Raw genomic sequence first — 22,209 nt, 5'->3', positions numbered from 1 at the left:
ATGTGTATATATATATATATACACACAATGTGTATATATATATATACACACAATGTGTATATATATATACACACAATGTGTATATATATATATATACACACAATGTGTATATATATATACACACAATGTGTATATATATATACACACAATGTGTATATATATATATATATATACACACAATGTGTATATATATATATATACACACACACAATGTGTATATATATATATACACACACACACAATGTGTATATATATATATATATATATATATATATATATATATATATATATATACACACACAATGTGTATATATATATATACACACAATGTGTATATATATATATATATATATATATATATATATATATATATATATATATATATATATATACACAATGTGTATATATATATATATACACACACAATGTGTATATATATATATACACACACAATGTGTATATATATATATATACACACAATGTGTATATATATATATACACACAATGTGTATATATATATACACACAATGTGTATATATATATATATATATATACACATACATACACACACACACATGATTAAATCAATATCATAAATTAAGAGAATTAACACAAGATGTATCAAAAATAATATTGGACAAATGTAAGGATACATTTTCTGGAAGTATTCATTTTTTTTATGTATCAATAGCATCAGTCAGACTATTCTGGAGACTTTCCAAAACAAACTAGCAGGAATTCCGGTTTATAAAAGACATGAAAACATCAAGAGACTAAACAGCAGACCTGTGAGTTGAACTACTCTGTACTGTTCGATCAAATCAAACTTTATTGTCATGAATTTACTTTTTTGTAAAACGTTCTATGAACATCTATTTATCTGAAACCCAGAGAATGAATGATCCAGAGTTCCTTTGCTTTTCCAAAGAGTTGTCCATCTTCTAACAAAATGCCTTTGTCCTAATTCGATTCCTCTTTGTGTTTTCATTCGGTTTTCTTTATTTGTTTCTTTCTTTGTGGACGTTCGCTCCTGTGTGAGTCAGTATGTGCAAGTTCAGGTTCCCTTTCCGATTGAAGCTTTTCCCACAGTCACCACAGCTAAATGGTTTCTCTCCGGTGTGAGTCAGTACATGCCTCCTTAGGTCCCCCTTCTGAATGAAACTTTTCCCACAGTCACCACAGCTAAATGGTTTCTCTCCTGTGTGAATCCTCATATGTCTGGACAGATGTCCTTTGAGTTTGAAGGTCTTTCCACAAAAGGGGCAGGTGCAGGGTCTCTCCACGTGACAGAGTCTGACATGGGCCTTCAATTTACAGGTGGAGTTGTAGCGTTTTTGGCAGAGATGGCATTCGCTGGGTCTCTTCTTGGTGAGAGTCACATGCCCCTGCAGGTCAGCTTTCAGAGCAAACGTTTCACCACAGTCACAGCAGCGGTGAGTTTTTCTAGACGTGGTGCTGGGTTTGGAACAGTGTTCCCTCATTGTTGGGTTGTAATCCAATGGTGGGCTGGGATGCAATGGTGACAGCAGCCTAAGTCCTACTGGGTCACTGCTTACAGATGTGCTGTGGCTGTAGGCATCGTTTTGATTATCTGGAGGGTCACAGGGAATGTCGAGACCCTTTAGGTGGGTAACAGTGTCAAAATGTGGGAGATCCACTGGTTTAGAGTTACTGTCTCTGTTCTCCACCGTCTGGGTTTGGGGAAGAGTAAAGGACTGAAGTGGGTTTTCCTGATCACATTTGCTTTTCACACAAAGAGGAGGGAATTTGAAAACTATGATATCAGCCTTCTGCCCTTGAAGCTGCTCTTCCTCCTGACAGGTCCAGAGTTCCTCCTGTTCCTCTTTAATTTGTGTGGGTTCTAGGTCCTCCTGCTGCAGACTGGTTCTCCACTCCTGCTCACAGTGCTGCTGCTCAGGGGGAACCTCCTCTTCAGTGACAGCAACAGATAACCGAAGGGACTCTGGAGGGAAGGCGAAGAGGAGCAGAGATGATCTATACCATATAATAAAAAACACTTCATCTCTATAAGATATACAGTACCAGTCAACAGTTTGGACACACCTACTCATTCAAGGGTTTTTCTTTATTTGGACTATTTTCTACATTGTAGAATAATAGTGAAGACATCAAAACTATAAAATAACACATATGGAATCATGTAGTAACCAAAAAAAGTGTTAAACCAATCAAAATATATTTTATATTTGAGATTCTTCAAATAGCCACCCTTTGCCTTGACAACTTTGCACACTCTTGGCATTCTCTCAACCAGCTTCATGAGGTAGTCACCTGGAATGCATTTCAATTAACAGGTGTGCCTGTTAAATTTGTGGAATTTCTTTCCTTCTTAATGCATTTGAGCCAATCAGTTGTGTTGTGACAAGGTAAGGGTGGTATACAGAAGATAGCCCTATTTGGTAAAAGACCAAGTCCAAATTATGGCAAGAACAGGTCAAATAAGCAAAGCGAAATGACAGTCCATCATTAATTTAAGACATAAAGGTCAGTCAATCCCGGAAATGTCAAGAACTTTGAAAGTTTCATCAAATGCAGTCGCAAAAACCGTCGAGCGCTATGATGAAACTGGCTCTAATGAGGACCGCCACAGGAAAGGAAGACCCAGAGTTACTTCTGCTGCAGAGGATAAGTTCATTAGAGCTAATTGCACCTCAGAAATTGCAGCCCAAATGCTTCAGAGTTCAAGTAACAGACACATCCCAACATCAACTGTTCAGAGGAGACTGCGTGAATCCGGCCTTCATAGTCGAATTGCTGCAAAAAAAACACTACTAAAGGACACCAATAAGAAGAAGACTTGCTTGGGCCAAGAAACATGAGCAATGGACTTTAGACCAGTGGAAACTGTCCTTTGGTCTGATAAGTCCAAATTTGAGATTTTTGGTTCCAAACGCCATGTCTTTGTGAGACGCAGAGTAGGTGGACCGATTATCTCGGCATTATCTGGTTCCCACCGTGAAGCATGGAGGAGGTGGTGTGATGGTGCTTTGCTGGTGACACGGTCAGTGATTTATTTAGAATTCAATGCACACTTAACCAGCATGGCTACCAGAGCATTCTGCAGCGATACGCCATCCCATCTGGTTTGTGCTTAGTGGGACTATCATTTGATTTTCAACAGGACAATGACCCAAAACACACCCTCAGGCTGTGTAAGGGCTATATGACCAAGAAGGAGAGTGATGGAGTGCTGCATCAGATGACCTGGCCTCCACAATCACCCAACCTCAACCCAATTGAGATGGTTTGGGATGAGTTGGACTGCAGAGTGAAGGAAAAGCAGCCAACAAGTGCTCAGCATATGTGGGAACTCCTTCAAGACTTTTGGAAAAGCATTCCTCGTGAAGCTGGTTGAGAGAATGCCAAGAGTGTGCAATGCTGTCATCAAGGCTAAGAGTGACTACTCTGAAGAATCTCAAATATAAAATATATTTTGATTTGTTTAACACTTTTTTGGTTACTAAATGATTCCATATGTTATTTCTTAGTTCTGATGTCTTCACTATTATTCTACAATGTAGAAAATAGTAAAAATAATGAAAAACCCATGAATGAGTAGGTGTGTCCAAACTTTTGACTGGTACTGTATATAACCAACTTTTAGACATGCCGGTGTACGCATTTCGAGCTATATGCTATTTCAATAAGCTTTTCGTGACAAACTTTTTCATCATGCACGATAAACGTTACATTGAACTGTTAAAAAAAGTCTTAAATGGTGATCCCTGTTAGCCTAAACAACTTAGCTGTTCATAAAACATTATTGTAGCTAGATATTTATAGATCTACATACGAACCTTTTCTACATAGGTTTATGTCCGGTGTTATCCGCAGGAGTCTCCGTAGCCGATCATTCTCTTCCTGGTATTCGACTACCGTTTTCTCAACTGCCCCGAAAATCTCCACAGCCGCCGCAGTTAAACGTTCATTTAAGAACACGCGCAACATCTGTAATGTAGACATTTTCAGGCGACTGAGAGGTGAGTATTCAACTAGTATTGCAAATACACTGATAACTAACCCCTATAATATGTGGTATGGCTTTGTCCACAAACAAAACAAACCCTCTCCCAGTTTTACTTCCGTATTGTCTTCTTCTGTTTGTATCAGTCGGCGGTGAGCCCGTAAACACATCACACCACCCCCATGTGGATGGATGTTTACTAGAAGGTACACAGACAGAGTTTCCAGTCTTTGGTTCAGACCAGTAATAATGGAAAGAGAGAAATTACAAATGGGGAAGCAGTTATAATAACTAATATGGTCATCTATGATCATTTCTTGCATGAACTGAACTGAAAGACAACACATTGTAACACAGGCAACGTCTGGCAACTGTAACGGCTTGGGAGGGACTGATGTGATAGTGTGTGCAATAAACCAGAGAATGCAGTTATCATGAACAATTATAAAGAATGTTATTGAAAAATCACTGTAATGCACTTAAAACCGAGTTTGCACTTATTCAAAGTGCACTTATCAGGAGTGAAGTGTATATCATTACTTTCCAAACAATTCTAACAAAATCATGAATGAGCAGCATTACAGTTTTTCCCAATTGTTAACACACTAAAATTGGAACTTGAAATGCTATCACAGAAACCTGAAACTCATGTACCAAATCCCTAAACCAAGTATGCAAAATTGCAAGCACAATTCGTTCTTTACACTCAGTTTTCAATTCTATATCACACTTTTTGCAAAACACTACACACAGTTCTCTACATTAGGCACAACATTCAAAATGAAAATCTCTTTAGTCCCTTTGGAAAGCAACGCCAATCACAATGCCAAGCTCTATACACCAATTGGCAACACCCACTCCTCACAGGTATAAACACTAGTTGCTGAATTGTTCTCTTAGAAATCAGAGCTTTAGCACTATAAAAGGCCACAGATGAGCTCTCCTGTTTTGGAGGAAAATGGAAGTCAATGGTGAAGCAAGAGCTAGAGGTGAAGGAGTGAGAGGAAGGACAGGATGAGGAAGGACAGTTGTCTCAGATGAGATCAGGGCCACATTGGTTGACCATGTGCTCAACCATGGATGGAATATGAGGGAGGCTGGGCAGAGAGTTCAGCCCAACCTGAGCTGCTACACGGTTGCATCTATCATCCGTACATTCAGAAATGAGAACCGGTAAGTTACCTACCATCTACACTATGCTCTTTATGCATGTATACTAAAGTCCGACATACAGTATCTCACAAAGTGAGTACACCCCTCACATTTTAAATATTTGAGTATCTTTTCATGTGACAACACTGAAGAAATGACACTTTGCAACAATGTAAAGTAGTGAGTGTACAGCTTGTATAACAGTGTAAATTTGCTGTCCCCTCAAAATAACACAACACACAGCCATTAATGTCTAAACCGCTGGCAACAAAAGTGAGTACACCCCTAAGTGAAAATATCCAAATTGGGCCCAAAGTGTCAATATTTTGTGTGGCCACCATCATTTTCCACTTAACCCTCTTGGGCATGGATTTCACCAGAGCTTCACAGGTTGCCACTAGAGACCTCTTCCACTCCTCCATGACGACATCACGGAGCTGGTGGATGTTAGAGACCTTGCACTCCTCCACCTTCCGTTTGAGGATGCCCCACAGATGCTCAATAGGGTTTAGGTCTGGAGACATGCTTGGCCAGTCCATCACCTTTACCCTCAGCTTCTTTAGCAAGGCAGTGGTCATCTTGGAGGTGTGTTTGGTGTCGTTATGTTGGAATACTGCCCTGCGGCCCAGTCTCCGAAGGGAGGGGGATCATGCTCTGCTTCAGTATGTCACAGTACATGATGGCATTCATGGTTCCCTCAATGAACTGTAGCTCCCCAGTGCCGGCAGCACTCATGCAGCCCCAGACAAGACACACTTGTCTTTGTACTCCTCACCTGGTTGCCGCCACACACGCTTGACACCATCTGAACCAAATAAGTTTATCTTGGTCTCATCAGACCACAAGACATGGTTCCAGTAATCCATGTCCTTAGTCTGCTTGTCTTCAGCAAACTGTTTGCAGGCTTTCTTGTGCATCATCTTTAGAAGAGGCTTCCTTCTGGGACGACAGCCATGCAGACCAATTTGATGCAGTGTGCGGCATATGGTCTGAGCACTGACAGGCTGACCCCCCCCCCCCCCTTCAACCTCTGCAGCAATGCTGGCAGCACTCATACGTCTATTTCCCAAAGACAACCTCTGGATATGACGCTGAGCACGTGCACTCAACTTCTTTGGTCGACCATGGCGAGGCCTGTTCTGAGTGGAACTTGTCTTGTTAAACCACTGTATGGTCTTGGCCACTGTGCTGCAGCTCAGTTTCAGGGTCTTGGCAATCTTCTTATAGCCCAGGCCGTCTTTATGTAGAGCAACAACTCTTTTTTTCAGATCCTCAGAGTTCTTTGCCATGAGGTGCCATGTTGAACTTCCAGTGACCAGTCAGTATGAGGGAGTGCGAGAGCGATGACACCAAATTTAACACACCTGCTCCCCATTCACACCTGAGACCTTGTAACACTAACGAGTCACATGACACTGGGGAGGGAAAATGGCTAATTGGGCCCAATTTTGACATTTTCACTTAGGGGTGTACTCACTTTTGTTGCTAGTGGTTTAGACATTAATGGCTGTGTGTTGAGTTATTTTGAGGGGACAGCATTTACACTGTTATACAAGCTGTACACTCACTACTTTACAGTGTAGCAAAGTGTCATTTCTTCAGTGTTGTCACATGAAAAGATATACTCTAATATTTACAAAAATGTGAGGGGTGTACTCACTTTTGTGAGATACTGTATCAGTAGGCCTATGTTACTCAGTGATTGTTGGCCAATGTTACAGAAATGTCTTTTCATATGGAAAGAAAATAGATTATTTTAGCTTACTGTAACAAATCATATCATATTTGTGGATCTTCTGCAGAACTGAGAGATGGCCAGGCCGTGGTGGAAGACACGGGCTGTTCACACCAGAACAGGAGACCGCTATTGTGAACATGGTGGTGGCAAACAATACCATTAGACTACGAGAAATCCAGAACCACATAATTGCAGACGACACAATATTCAATAACATTCACCAGGTGGGCTTGTCTACATTGGACCGTGTATTACAGCGCAACCGAAACCGGATGAAACAGGTCTACAGGGTGCCATTTGAGCGAAACTCAGAGACGGTTAAAGAACAGCACTATGAATATGTGCAAGTAAGTACTATACTGTGAATTTACTATCATATCAGCACTGTATAGACACATTACAGTACTGTAATACAGTGTATTGTGCCTCACCTTATTGACTGCTCTAGGTCTACTAGGTCTATGTCACATATTGTCTTGTCTGTTTCAGAGTCTTGGAGCTGGATGCCGCTGCAATTCAGCACGTTTATATTTACATTGATGAGGCTGGCTTCAACCTAGCCAAAAGAAGGGACGGAACATTATTGGCCACCGTGCCATTGTGAATGTCCCTGGACAGCGTGGAGGGAATATCACCATGTGCAGCCGTTAGCCAGCAAGGCATCCTCCATCACCATGCCAACCTTGGTCCCTACAACACCGCCCTTCTCATCACATTCCTGGACACACTACATGGCATCCTCATTCCAGCCGAGCAGAGGGGTGGACCAGAGCAGCCCAGGTATGTTGTCATCTGGTACAACGTGAGTTTCCACCGGGCTGCTCTGGTCCGCAACTGGTTCATCGACCACCCACAATTTATTGTTCTATACCTCCCATCATATTCCCCATTCCTAAACCCAATTGGAGAGATTTTTCGGCATGGCGTCGATGTACAGCTATTTTCAGGTCCCTCCAGAGATGTTCGATCGGGTTCAAGTCCGGGTTCTGGCTTGGCCATTCAAAGACATTCAGAGACTTGCCCCGAAGCCACTCCTGCATGTCTTGGCTGTGTGCTTAAGACATTGTCCTGTTGGAAGGTCAACCTTCCGGTCCCTTATTATAATTCAAAAAGTGTTCCCATATCATACTAAATTTCCCTTTCCTCTCCTGAAATTTTGAGAGAATGCCAAGAGTGTGCAAAGCTGTCATCAGTGCAAAGAGTGGCTATTTGAAGAATCTCAAATATAAAACATATTTTGATTTGTTTAACACTTTTTTTGGTTACTACATGATTCCATATGTGTTATTTCATAGTTTTGATGTCTTCACTATTATTCTACAATGTAGAAAATAGTCCAAATAAAGAAAAACCCTTGAATGAGTAGGTGTTCTAAAACTTTTGGTCAATGGTGTATATCCCCTAATAAGCACAGCTGTGGGGACTCTGAGGTAGGCTGTCCCACCCATTCTTCAAGCTTTTTAAAAACCTCTTTCCAAAACGTGAGCACCATCCCCATATAGCATGCAGAAAGGTACCTACTTCACCCTTGCATTTCCAGCATAAATTATTTAACAATAAACCCATTTTATATAATCTAACTGGGGTCCAGTAGTACCTATGAACAACCTTATAATGTGTAAACATACCCCTTATATCCCTGGTACACCACCCTACATTGTAAACAATATTTTTTCCATACATCCTCCTCAATGTCACAATTAAGATTCCTCTGCCAAATCAACCTTACATTCTCATAATTTCCATATTGTGCATATGAGACTCTTTTATAAAACACTGAAGCAAAGTGTGATATTCCTGGTAACAATTGTGTTCTAACAAGTTTCCATCTCTCTGGAGGTTAATACTTATAAGAGATGCCATGCAGCTCCTTAGTTGTAAGTATTTCCAGAAATCTCCCTTATCTGGCAAATTACATTTATCCTTCAGGTCCTGATAGGACATAAGCACTCCTTTCTCATATATATCAGCAACATGTTGTGTGCGTTTTTTGCTGCAGGGGGGACTGGTGCACTTCACAAAATAGATGGCATCATGAGGTAGGAAAATGATGTGGATATATTGAAGAAACATCTCAAGACATCAGTCAGGAAATTAAAGCTTGGTCGCAAATGGGTCTTCCAAATGGACAATGACCCCAAGCATACTTCCAAAGCATATGACAAAATGGCTCAAAGACAACAAAGTCAAGGTGTTGGAGTAGCCATCACAAAGCCCTGGCCTCAATCCTATAGAAAATTTGTGGGCAGAACTGATAAAGCGTGTGCGAGCAAGGAGGCCTACAAACCTGACTCTGTTACACCAGCTCTGTCAGGAGGAATGGGCCAGAATTCACCCAACTTATTGTGGGAAGCTTGTGGAAGGCTACCCAAAACGTTTGACCCAAGTTAAACAATTTAAAGGCAATGCTACCAAATTCTAATTGAGTGTATGTAAACTTCTGACCCACTGGGAATGTGATGAAATAAATAAAAGCTGAAATGAATAATACTCTCTGCTATTATTCTGACATTTCACATTGTTAAAATAAAGTGGTGATCCTAACTGACCTAAAACAGGGAATTTTTACTTAGATTAAATGTCAGGAATTGTGAAAAGCTGAGTTTAAATGTATTTGGCTAAGGTGTATGAAACTTCCGACTTCAACTGTAACTTTCCCCTCAAAAACAATTATACTAAATTGACTATTCTATCGAACTTTGAAGAAATTGGGAGGGTTTTATCTGGAGGCTCCTTTCAGACAAGCACCTTTCTTCGTAGCATCACATGACTCCCCACCATCACCATCAGCACCTTTACTGTTGAGCTGCAAGTATTACTGAATCTTACCATATACATGTGTCTTGGTTTAGCTTATCACTACAATACTCATTTCAGACAGAAGATGTAGTATATTACCTGTAAAAATACAAATATTTTTATATGACCCCTTTTCATACAGCCCCCTATTTACCACTTTCTTGCAGTTATACCCATGTTATACATATCAGTGGGTAACTGACAAATTGGGAGGGTTGGGGACAGGGAGGTGTTTTTAAACCATGTTGTTTGCGTTTCAAATTCGGGAGGTGTTAATCAATGGAAGTGTTAATGAAGTTACCTGCTGAAACGCAGAGAACCATTCACACAGACCTGATACCTGTATATTGAGTACATGGTCTTTGATAACGCAGGAATCATGACTAGGGGTTTTATTCAATCTGTATCGCGGTAGAAATGTTAAGGTCATTTCTGATTGAGCCTACATAAACAGCGGTTACCATGAATGCAGTCTCCTCTAACATAGTCTTTCAATTGAAGTAAGGCTGTAATGCTACATTTCCGTGATATGGATTGACCAAAGCTCTAGGTCTTTAAGTGTATTTTATTTTAATTTTTTTTTGTTTTTTTACCACCTACCCCTTTCAGATATACGAAGAAGCAGGCATTGTAAATTAGTGAGATTTCGGTCTGTGCATGAAAGGGATCAGAATCTTGGTATAAGCCTATGGAATTCGGGGCTCGACTCAATCGCGAATGAAATTTAAAAGCAATATTGCTGCCGTCGCGTGATTGCATTCACACTAAGAAAAAACGGCATATGTCGACTCAATCGGAAATTCGGAAATTACCTTTACATTTAAATTGCGCTATACCACGGCTCTTCAGTGATACGATAGAATCGAGCTCTTGATTTTCAATGTCTGAGGACAGTATCTCCAGTTAGTGCTGCAGATTGTGCTATGTTTGGTGATGTAGTGATTCTGGGGGAACAGACAACAAAGAGGGGTATGGTCACAGTCCTTGGCTATAAAGGTCCAGACATTACCCTTAGACATACAGGTCTAGGATCAGTTTAGCCTCCAATGGCTCCACAAATCCTACTCATATCCATAAGGGAAACACAAAATGTACCATATATCAGTCTGTAGTTTCCTACCATAGACACTGTATGAACAATAACAGTATTTAAAAATATATATATACAAGATTAAATCAATATCATAAATGAGCAGCATTAATACAACATTGATGAAAACTGATATTGGACAAATGCAAGTACACATTTTATTGGAGTATAATTTTTTTTATGTCAATAACATCTGTCAGACTATTTTCCAGACATTCCTGAAACAAACGACCAGGAATTCCTGTTTATAATGAAGTGAATACATCAAGAGACTTTGAAAAGCAGACCATGTTATTGTTTTAAACTACTCTGTACTGTTAGATTAAATAAAACTGTAACTTTTTTTACATAGAACATTTTACAAAAGTAAATTCATGACATCTATTTATCTGAAATCCAGAGAATGAATGATCCAGAGTTGCTTTGCTTTGCTTTTCCAAAGAGTGTTGGCCATCTTCAGACAAGATGCCTTTGTCCTAATTAATTTCCTCTTTGATTTTTCATTCTGTTTTCTTTACTTGTTTCTTCATTTGTGGACGTTCTCTCCTGTGTGAGTCAGTATGTGCAAGTTCAGGTTCCCCTTCCGATTGAAGCTTTTCCCACAGTCACCACAGCTAAATGGTTTCTCTCCGGTGTGAGTCAGTACATGCCTCCTTAGGTCCCCCTTCTGAATGAAACTTTTCCCACAGTCTCCACAGCTAAATGGTTTCTCTCCTGTGTGAGTCCTTATATGTTCTGTTAGGTGTCCCTTCTGATTGAAACTCTTACCACAGTCTCCACAGCTAAATGGTTTCTCTCCTGTGTGAATCCTCATATGTCTGGACAGATCTCCTTTGAGTTTGAAGGTCTTTCCACAAAAGGGGCAGGTGCAGGGTTTCTCCACGTGACAGAGTCTGACATGGGCCTTCAATTTACAGGTGGAGATGTAGCGTTTTTTGCAGAGGCGGCATTCACTGGGTCTCTTCTTGGTGAGAGTCACATGCCCCTGCAGGTCAGCTTTCAGAGCAAACATTTCACCACAATCACAGCAGCGGTGAGTTTTTCTAGACGTGGTGCTGGGTTTGGAACAGTGTTCCCCCATTGATGGGTTGGAATGCAATGGTGGGCTGCTGTCAAGTCCTACTGGGTCACTGCTTACAGCTGAGCTGTGGCTGTAGGCATTGTTTTGATTATCTGGAGTGTCACAGGGAATGTCAAGACTCTTCAGGTGGGTAACAGTGACAAAAGGTGTGAGATCCACTGGTTTAGAGGCACTGTCTCTGTTCTCCACAGTCTGGGTTTGGGGAAGAGTCAAAGAATGAAGAGGGTTTTCCTGATCACAATCACTTTTCAAATAAAGATGAGGTAAATTGAACTCTATGATATTAGCCTCCTGCCCTTGAAGCTGCTCTTCCTCCTTACTGGCCCCGAGTTCCTCCTGTTCCTGTTTAATCTGTGTGGGCTCTGGGTCCTCCTGCCCCAGACTGGGGCTCCACTCCTGCTCAAGGGGAACATTCTCTTCAGAAACAGCGAGAGAGAGCTGCAAGGAGTCTGGAGGGAAGGTGCAGAGGTTATTTGTATACCACAGAATTAAATAGAACTGAATGATACAACTGAATGATACATCTCTATGATATATAGATCTACAGCCTTTAGACATACCTGAGTGCACATACCAAGCAACATCCTATTTCAATAAGTTTTTCATGACAGACAACTTTTAAATCATGCACAGTAAAAAATACATACACAACTGTTCTATAAAGGCTCGCTAAAGCAGGCCATTGGATTCCAGGTGGCGCCTAGTGTTTGGGTGAGCAGCTGCCGGAAGGGTTGTGGAATCCAATGGGCTGGTTTAGCATTAGCAAGCAGCATTTCAATCTTCTAATTATATCATTATCAGCGACACCTTCCATCCCTGGATTGAGGTACATTTTTCAAGCTACAGTATATCCCTGATTTGTCACTGTAGTGCAAACATTATGGGCAAGCTGTGTTTCGACTTGAAGGAGAAGATACTGAACATCAACTCGAGTTTTAACTAGATATTTATACTGCCCTATAAAGGCAAAGAGGACTAGCTACGCAAACAGTGAAACTGAGAAAAATGCCTGGAGTTTTATTTTTCTACCCAGCCAAATATGGTGTAGGTAGATACAGTGCCTTAATTAAGTATTCACACCCCTTGACTTTTTACAAATGTTATGTTACAGCCTGAATTGTAAATGGATTAAATAAATAAGAATCTCACCCATCTACACACAATAACCCATAATGACAGAGTGAAAACATGTTTAGACATTGTTTATTAAAAATGAAATCTCATTTACATAAGTATTCACACCCGAGTCAATACTTTGTAGAAGCTCTTTTGGCAGTGATTACAGCTTTGAGTCGTTTTGGGTATGTCTATATCAGCTTTGGATTTGTGAATTTTCTCCCATTCTTCCTCGCAGATAGTCTCAAGCTCTGTTAAATTAGATATGGAGTGGCAGTGAACAGCAATCTTCAAGTCTTTCCACAGAATTTCAATGGGATTCAAGTTTGAGCTTTGGCTGGGCCACTCAATGACTTTTACATTTTTATTCTGAATCCATTGCAGAAATGCTTTGGCTGTATGTTTTGGGTCATTGTCCTATTGGAATGTAAATCTTGGCCCCCAGTCAAAGGTCATTTGCACTCTGAAGCATGTTCTCATCTAGGATTTGCCTGTATTTATCTCTATTCACTGTTCCCTCTATCCTCACTAGTCTCCCAGTCCCTTTCACTGAAAAGCATCCCCAAAGCATGATGCTGCCATCACCATGCCTCACAGTAGGGTTGGTGTTAGACAGGTGTTGAGCTTTGAGTGCTTTGCATTCAGGCCAAAGAGTAACAATTTTGCCTGATCAGACCACATAATATTTTGCCTTATGCTCTCAGGAGTGGCTTCCTTCTGGCCACCCTCTCATGAAGCCCAGATTGGTGAAGTGCAATAGAGACTGTTGTCCTTCTGGCAGGTTCTCCCATCTCTGCCAAGGAACTCTGTAGTTCTATCAGGGTGGTTACTGGGATCTTGGTCACCTCTCTGACCAAGGTCCTTCTTGCCCAGTTTGGTCAGACGGCCAGCTCTAGGCAGAGTCTGGGTAGTTCCATATTTTTTCAATTTCCCAATGGAGACCACTATGCTCTTGGAAACTTTCAACACCCTAGAAATTGTTTTATACCCTTCCCCAGCTATATGCCTCATCACATCTCAGAACTCTACAGACAGTTCCTTGGACTTCATGGTAGTTTCTGCTCTGACAAACACTGTCAACTGTGGTACCTTATATAGACAGGTGTGTTTATTTCTTAATCACGTCCAAACAATTGAATTGGCCACAGGTGCACTCCAATCAAGTTGTAGCGCAAGAATAATCAAAGGAAATTGGATGCACTTGAGCTCAATTTTGGAGCATCATAGTAAAGGGGTGTGAATACTTATGTAAATGAGAAATTTCTGTATTTCATTTTCAATAAATTTGCAAAATGTGTAAAAACATGTTTTCACTTTGTCATTATGGAGTATGTGTAGATGGGTGAGAATATATCAATACTCTCTGAAGGCACGGTATGTTTGGGGCAAATCCATCACATCACCGAGTACCACTCTTCATACAATATTTTCAAGGATGGTGGTGACTGCATCATGTTATGGATATGCTCTTCTTCGGCAAGCACTAGGGAGTTTTTTTAACGATAAAAATAAATGAAGAGCTGAGCACAGGCAAAATCCTAGAGGAAAACCTGCTTCAGTCCGCCTTCTAAAGACAAATTCACCTTTCAGCAGGACAATAACCTAAAACTCAAGGCCAAATATACACTGGAGTTGCTTACCAAGTTGACATTGACTGCTCCTGAGTGGCCTAGTTACAGTTTTGACTTAAACCAGCTTGAAAATCTATGACAAGACTTGAAAATGGCCATCTTGCGATGATCAACAACCAACTTGACAGAGCTTGAGGAGTTTTAAAAAGAATAACGTGCAAATAATATTGTACAATCCAGGTGTTTTTACCAAAAAGACTCAGCTGCCAAAGGTGATTCTAACATGTATTAACTCAGGGGGTTGAATACTTATCTAATGAAGATATATTAGTTGAATTTTTTATCCACTGTAGATTAAATTAATTTTAATCCCAATTTGTAACAAGAAAATGTGGAAAAAGTCAAGAGGTGTGAATAGTTTCTGAAGGCAATGTAAGTGGTAATGCATTGATGGATTATCTTATTATGAATTAATTTTTTTCTGCATATCAACCCTGACCACTGATCTGACCCCTATGCTGATACTGCACTCTGCCTTTTGTATGACCTTAAACAACTGTATGGGTAATGCAAAAGCAAGGTGCAGTATCTACAATCTAAATTGTTGCTTTTCTTTTTGATGGAAACAGTTTGAGAGTTCTAACTAAACTCAGCAAAAAAAGAAACGTCCTCTCACTGTCAACTGCGTTTATTTTCAGCAAACTTAACATTTGTAAATATTTGTATGAACATAACAAGACTCAACAACTGAGACATAAACTGAACAAGTTCCACAGACATGGGACTAACAGAAATGGAATAATGTGTCCCTGAACAGGGGGGGTCAAAATCAAAAGTAACAAGTCAGTATCTGGTGTGGCCACCAGCTGCATTAAGTACTGCAGTGTATCTCCTCCTCAAGGACTGCACCAGATTTGCCAGTTCTTGCTGTGAGATGTTACCCCACTCTTCCACCAAGGCACCTGCAAGTTCCTGGACATTTCTGAGGGGAATAGCCCTAGATCCTCACCCTCCGATCCAACAGGTCCCAGACGTGCTCAATAGGATTGAGATCCGGCCTATTTGCTGGCCATGGCAGAACACTGACATTCCTGTCTTGCAGGAAATCACGCACAGAAAGAGCAGTATGGCTGGTGGCATTGTCATGCTGGAGGGTCATGTCAGGATGAGCCTGCAGGAAGGGTACCACATGAGGGAAGAGGATGTCTTGCAACGCACAGCGTTGAGATTGCCTGCAATGACAACAAGCTCAGTCCTATGATGCTGTGACACACCGCCCCAGACCATGACGGACCCTCCACCTCCTCCAAATCGATCCGGCTCCAGAGTACAGGCCTTGGTGTAATGCTCATTCCTTCGACGATAAATGCGAATCCGACCCCTGGTGAGACAAAACCACGACTCGTCAGTGAAGAGCACTTTTCGCCAGTCCTGTCTGGTCCAGTGACGGTGGGTTTGTGTCCATAGGCGACGTTGTTGCCGGTGATGTCTGGTGAGGACCTGCCTTACAACAGGCCTACAAGCCCTCAGTCCAGCCTCTCTCAGCCTATTGTGGACAGTCTGAGCACTGATGGAGTGATTGTGCGTTCCTGGTGTAACTCGGGCAGTTGTTGTTGCTATCCTGTACCTGTCCCGCAGGTGTGATGTTCGGATGTACTGATCCTGTGCAAGTGTTGTTACACGTGGTCTGCCACTGCGAGGACGACCAGCTGTCCGTCCTGTCTCCCTGTAGCGCTGTCTTAGGCGTCTCACAGTACGGACATTGCAATTTATTGTCCTGGCCACATCTGCAGTCCTCATGCCTCCTTGCAGCATGCCTAAGGCACATTCCCGCAGATGAGCAGGGACCCTGGGCATCTTTCTTTTGGTGTTTTTCAGAGTCAGTAGAAAGGCCTCTTTAGTGTCCTAAGTTTTCATAACTGTGAACTTAATTGCCTACCGTCTGTAAGCTGTTGGTGTCTTAATGACTGTTCCACAGGTGCATGTTCATTAATTGTTTATGGTTCATTGAACAAGCATGGGAAACAGTGTTTAAATCCTTTACAATGAAGATCTGTGAAGTTATATGGATTTTTACAATGATCTTTGAAAGACAGGGTGCTGAAAAAGGGAAGTTTCTTTTTTTGCTGAGTTTACATTCCAACTTTATTTAACAGTTTTATGTAGTTATGTTTTCACGTTTTGAATGTTGTATTTAAGTAACCCTCAATCATTTTTTCACCATAAGAAATATTTCATCACGGAGAATGTTTACTTAATAAATATTTCACATTGTATAACTATCATTATAACCTTGTCATTTGCTTTATCTTAGCTAGCTTTTACATATTTTGTTTTATCTTTCTTACCATTTATGGGTATTTGCAGTTTTATCGTAATTGTTTCGCAGGACTGTGGTATGTTTATTCTGGTGATAACTGGATCACTGCCAGTATTATGGTGTGTGCGTGATTATGATCAGGTTGGCCTGAACTCGGAGCTCGGTAGAATAGCAAGGCAGACCACAGTAACTGCAGTAAGGATGTTCATAAAGGTTAACCATTAGTCACCGAAAATACATTTGACCGTCATACTTATCAGTCTATCGGTTAACTTGCATAATTCTGTGGAATTAAATTGGTGTCCGAATTTAACAAAATCGGTCTTAAAAAACAGGCACTGTGTCTTGGTCGACGGGAATTGTTATTTAGCCGAAAATATTAATGTACAGCGAGTTAGAAAGTAGCTTTCTTATGTCAACTAACGGCTGTCAGTGAGCCGAGAGCGGAGACTAGTTGCTAGGCAGGCTACAGGGAGCATTGGGCGAGAGGTGCAAAAAGCAGCTAACTAAGCAAAACGTTTCACAGCCTTTCTCTCATGTTCTACTGGTTTTTATATCAACTTTCTTTCATTGTCAAGATGCCAAAGTCACAATCCTAGTCATATTAACAACCCTTCCTAGTTGTTGCATATTTACATTTTCCCTCTAAATTTCTAATGAAGATGTTAATATCGGTCACATGAAACTGTTCTTATCAAGTGCGTCTTTTAGAAGAGTGTTTTCCCGCAAATTGCATTTTGGCAAAGGTTTGAAAATTATGCATTCCATGCTTCATTACAGTAATTGCATGTTCAATAATATGAGAGGATAGGCTTGCTATTGTCGCATGTTTTTAAAGCGCTTAATGAAAAATGTAGTTCATAATCTAAGTAAAAAACAAGGCAAAAAGCAAGGCAAATAGCAGTAAGTGAAGTAACTGCACTCTGAACCAATTGCGGAGCACAATTCGTAGGGTTCCTGCATGTTGTTCCCATTGGTTTCTGCATGAACGCCCCCCCTCGAGCGCGACATCTTCATGCTTGTGTAGAACTTTTGATATACTGGATTTCCCCTGATTGTCTATGCGATTCAAATATGGGTTAAAGGGGAAATAAAAGTATTATTTTAGTGTCCTTCACCCCGGAAAAACTATCTACCGATGTCGCCCCCTCCTCCTGTGTACCAGTCCTCATTGCTCGCACAATGTCCCTCACTCCCGCCGCCTGCCCTCGCTGTCATTACCAGAACTGCGGGAAAGCAGTGCCCGACAGGTGGGGGCGAAGGTCTATCAGTACACTAGCTAGTGTTGTCACCCCCGCCTAGTCATCTTCTGTGGGGTTTATCGGCGGTTACATCCAACAGTATGGTGCATTACCGCCACAAACTGTACTGCCTGTGTACCAGCGTCCTAGTTTAAAGAGCGATTGCCTTTAAAAAGCAACGAATCCCTTTGAAAACGACGAGTCCAAAACAGCTAGTGTCAAAATGTACTACAAAGTGTAACTAGGATCATTTTAGTCATAAAGCCAGTCTGGTCTAAAACTGAATTTGGAACATCCGTGCGTCACAACGGGGTAAATGAAGGTTGAGTTTTGATTTGACGATGTACATTTTCCCACTAACATGGGATGAACAGCTGCGGTGATTGAGCTCTATCCAATAGTACAGGACAGTGAGACAGACCTGCCCAGCTTTGTTTACCTACATTTAAAAAAAAAAGTGCGATGTTTTGTCTTATCGTGAGAAATACTGCATCAAACACCTTACCTAGATGTAAAACAGCCTCTGCAAAAATATCCACATTTATTACAGATTTCTTTAGTTATCTTAGATTCATTCTGGGGATTTTGAAGAAGTGGAATAGGCTTCCGCGTCTAGAGTGTCTCGTGAGGGACAAACATCCTTAACCAAACGAGGAATCAGTCAGGAAACACCTCCAAGAGCAACACATCAGTGGCACCTAAAAAAATGGCCTAATAGAAGTATAAAGAGGGGTTCCTGTTGCATCCTCCCATGACATTGTTTACGGACAGTTTGTTGTAGAAGTGTCTCCTACCCTGGCGTCCTTAAATCAACCAAATCTAAACTATTTGGTTTCACCCCAAAAACATTTACACTCAACAGAGGCATATAACAATAATTACAATTTCATGTGTTGAATGTGTCCTTCGCTAACAAGTATGCGTTTAAAACAGCGTTTTATCCAGGGCCTCTAATTTTCCGCCTGTAGAAGTGAGAGATTACACGGTCATTTACTCTCACGTGACTGTTTGGTCTAGAATGGCAGACCACAGGCGGAAAATGGAGAGACCCTAGATAAACCGTTTTAAACGGAAGAGCACATTCAACACGTCTAATAGTAAGTATTGTTCGTAGATATACTAAAATATGCTTCTTGACTGGAAACCTTTATGGTGAATCCGAATAGTTTCGATTTGGCTTATCAAGGACGCCTGGCTAAGGAAGCGTCAGCAACGAGCTGTCTGTAAACAATGGCGTTGCAGAACGAAGCAAGATTCCTCCACATGCAGAAACGCCCCGAATTGCGGGACCCAATTGCACCCTTCTCTGAACAACTAACGTTAGTTATTGCAAATTGGAAACTCCAGTTTCTCTTAAACAGAAAATAATTTAACCAGGACACTTTAACAAGATAAAACATATACTACAAAGCTTGATTTGGGTCTCAACAAAATGTTGACCAAAAGTGTAGTTACTGCTGTTTGCAATTGTACGGCAGAATAGATCTAAATGATACGAGCTATTTTACATTGTTTTACGTCCGGTGTTATCCGCAGTAGTCTCCGTAGACGATAATTCTCCTCCTGGTACTCCGCTACCGTTTTCTCAACTGCTCCGAAAATCTCCACAGCAGCCGCCGTTAAACGTTCATTTAAAAACACATGCAACAACTGTAATTTAGACATTTTCAGTCGACAGAGTTGGATTTTCAGCTAGTATTCGCTTCGTTCACACGGAAAGAATGGTTGCCACAAACAAATCAAACCCGCTCCCCGTTTTACTTCCGTATTGTCTTCTTCTGTTTGTATCAGTGGGTGGTGAACCCATAAAAACATCACAGCCCCCCCATGTGGATGGAGTTTCACTACAGACCAGTGATGACGGAAATAGAGAACTTAATGTGGGGAAGTTTTAATTAGTAAAAGGGTGATCTTGTAATACAGGCGACTCCTGACAACTGCAACGGCTTGGGACTGATGTGAATGCGTGCATTAAACCAGAGAATGCAGTTATTAAAATGCTATGACCTCGCATTTGTTTTTCAAACTCACCTGTTTTGTATTCTAGGGACTTTAGTGAGTAGACTGGAACATGGTTTTATGGAAATACAATCAAATTTGTTCTGTACAGTGCAATATTTATTCCATATAGTGTCCAGGGGCCATACACACATCTATTTGACCACAGTAAAAGTCCAGCAACAGTTGCTATGACCTAGCTATTTGTTCAATTTACATGTGTTGTATTCTAGGGACTCTACGGTGTAGATTGCACCATGTTTTTTTGGAGACACAATCAATATTTATTTCTGTACAGTGCAATATTTGTACCGTATAGTGTCCATTAAGCTATTTGACTACAGTAAAAGTCCAGAAACACTTGCTATGATCTAGCTTTATTTTTTGTTCAAACTCACCTGTCAAGCCATCAAGAGGATTGTGACCTAGTGTGAGAGAGGTGGCAGGAAGCCTCTCAGCCTGCCTTGGTTTGTTTTGTATTGCCGCTTTTTGCATGCCTTTTTGTATTTTTTTCCTTTTTGTATATATTTATGTTTTGGCACCATCTGAATAAATAACTGGCCTAACATGGGAGTACTGACTGAGCTATCCCTGGACCTAAGGTAAGGTTGCTGGCTCCCTGGTAGACCCTGGGTCTCGACCTCGCCCTGTGCAACTGGGTCCTGGACTTCCTGACGGGCCACCCCCAGGTGGTGAGGGTAGGTAACAACATCTCCACCCCGCTGATCCTCAACACTGGGTCCCCACAAGGGTGCGTTCTCAGCCCTCACCTGTACTCCCTGTTCACCCACGACTGTGTGGCCATGCACACATCCAACTCAATCATCAAGTTTGCAGACGACACTACAGTGGTAGGCTTGATTACCAACGACGACGAGACTGCCTACAGGGAGGAGGTGAGGGCCCTCGGAGTGTGGTGTCAGGAAAATAACCTTGCACTCAGTGTCAACAAAACAATAGAGATGATCATGGACTTCAGGAAACAGCAGAAGGAGCAGCCCCCTATCTACATTGACGGGACAGTAGTGGAGAGGGTGGAGAGTTTTAAGTTCCTCGGCGTACACATCACGGACAAACTGAAATGGTCCACCCACACAGACAGCGTGGTGAAGAAGGCGCAGCAGCGCCTCTTCAACCTCAGGAGGCTGAAGAAATTCGGCTTGTCACCAAAAACGCTCACAAACTTTTACAGATGCACAATCGAGAGCATCCTGTCGGGCTGTATCACCGCCTGGTACGGCAGCTGCTCCTCCCATAACCTTAAGGCTCTCCAGAGGGTAGTGAGGTCTGCACAACGCATCACCGGGTGCAAACTACCTGCCCTCCAGGACACCTACACCACCCGATGTCACAGGAAGGCCAAAAAGATCATCAAGGACAATAACCACCCGAGCCACTGCCTGTTCACCCCACTAACATCCAGAAGGCGAGGTCAGTACAGGTGCATCAAAGCTGGAACCGAGAGACTGAAAAACAGCTTCTATCTCAAGGCCATCAGTCCCGTGTGGCTCAGTTGGTAGAGCATGGTGTTTGCAACGCAAGGGTTGTGGGTTAGATTCCCACGGGGGATCAGTACGGAAAAAAATGTATGAAATGTATGCATTCACTACTGTAAGTCGCTCTGGATAAGAGCGTCTGCTAAATGACTAAAAATGTAAAAAATGTTAAACAGCCATCACTAACATTGAGTGGCTGCTGCTAACATACTGACTCAACTCAAGCCACTTTAATAATGGGAAAATTGATGTAATCAATTTATCACTTGCCACTTTATATTATTTATATTAGATAATGTTTACATAACCTACATTATTCATCTCATATGTATATACTGTACGCCATACCATCTACTGCATCTTGCCATCTTGATGTAATTAGATGTATCACTAGCCACTTTAAACAATGCCACTTTATATAATGTTTTCATAACCTACATTTCTCATCTCATATGTATATACTGTACTCTATACCATCTACTGCATCTTGCCATCCTGATGTAATGTATCACTAGCCACCTTAAACAATGCTGCTTTATATGTTTTCATACCCTACAATACTCATCTCATATGTATATACTGTACTCCATACCATCTATTACATCTTGCCTATGCCGTTCGG

At 41.4% G+C, this 22,209-nt stretch overlaps 2 protein-coding genes and 1 long non-coding RNA gene across 4 annotated transcripts; 1 reads left to right on the top strand and 2 right to left on the bottom strand.

Annotated features, from left to right (window-relative positions):
* Positions 1 to 652: 652 nt before the first annotated feature.
* On the bottom strand, positions 653 to 4,119 carry LOC115178360 (zinc finger protein 629-like). The gene is made up of 2 exons (XM_029739514.1): positions 3,819 to 4,119; positions 653 to 1,963 (listed from the first exon to the last, which is right to left on the bottom strand). Exons 1-2 carry the CDS (start codon positions 3,982 to 3,984, stop codon positions 999 to 1,001), a joined length of 1,131 nt encoding a protein of 376 aa, XP_029595374.1. The 5' UTR covers positions 3,985 to 4,119; the 3' UTR covers positions 653 to 998.
* An 85-nt stretch (positions 4,120 to 4,204) lies between these two features.
* On the top strand, positions 4,205 to 8,074 carry LOC115178361 (uncharacterized). Its single transcript, XR_003872610.1, has 3 exons — positions 4,205 to 5,158; positions 6,940 to 7,222; positions 7,365 to 8,074. It is a non-coding gene; the product is annotated as an uncharacterized LOC115178361 (long non-coding RNA).
* Positions 8,075 to 10,899: 2,825 nt separating this feature from the next.
* Positions 10,900 to 19,840, bottom strand: LOC115178150 (zinc finger protein 510). 2 transcript variants are annotated; one of them, XM_029739190.1, is made up of 2 exons: positions 19,602 to 19,840; positions 10,900 to 12,294 (listed from the first exon to the last, which is right to left on the bottom strand). In XM_029739190.1, the coding sequence occupies exons 1-2, from the start codon at positions 19,756 to 19,758 to the stop codon at positions 11,291 to 11,293; spliced, it is 1,161 nt and encodes a 386-aa protein (XP_029595050.1). In that variant the 5' UTR covers positions 19,759 to 19,840; the 3' UTR covers positions 10,900 to 11,290. The 2 variants fall into 2 exon arrangements, 1 of the variants encoding a protein (XP_029595050.1); XR_003872563.1 differs by having other exon boundaries at positions 10,921 to 12,294; positions 18,599 to 19,840.
* Positions 19,841 to 22,209: the final 2,369 nt, after the last annotated feature.

The sequence above is a fragment of the Salmo trutta genome, chromosome 38 (genome assembly GCF_901001165.1).
Source record: "Salmo trutta chromosome 38, fSalTru1.1, whole genome shotgun sequence".
Classification (NCBI taxonomy): Eukaryota; Metazoa; Chordata; class Actinopteri; order Salmoniformes; family Salmonidae; genus Salmo; species Salmo trutta.
This window is presented reverse-complemented; position numbering and strand designations above follow the sequence as displayed.

What these genes read in the sequence shown, in the direction of transcription:
- LOC115178360 (XM_029739514.1), bottom strand. Translation starts at nt 3,984, where the DNA reads ATGTCTACATTACAGATGTTGCGCGTGTTCTTAAATGAACGTTTAACT. An exon ending in CATAAACCTATGTAGAAAAG is followed by an intron (nt 1,964 to 3,818) that starts GTTCGTATGTAG and finishes CCTTCCCTCCAG; the next exon opens with AGTCCCTTCGGTTATCTGTT.
- LOC115178150 (XM_029739190.1), bottom strand. Translation starts at nt 19,758, where the DNA reads ATGTCTAAATTACAGTTGTTGCATGTGTTTTTAAATGAACGTTTAACG. An exon ending in AACACCGGACGTAAAACAAT is followed by an intron (nt 12,295 to 19,601) that starts GTAAAATAGCTC and finishes CCTTCCCTCCAG; the next exon opens with ACTCCTTGCAGCTCTCTCTC.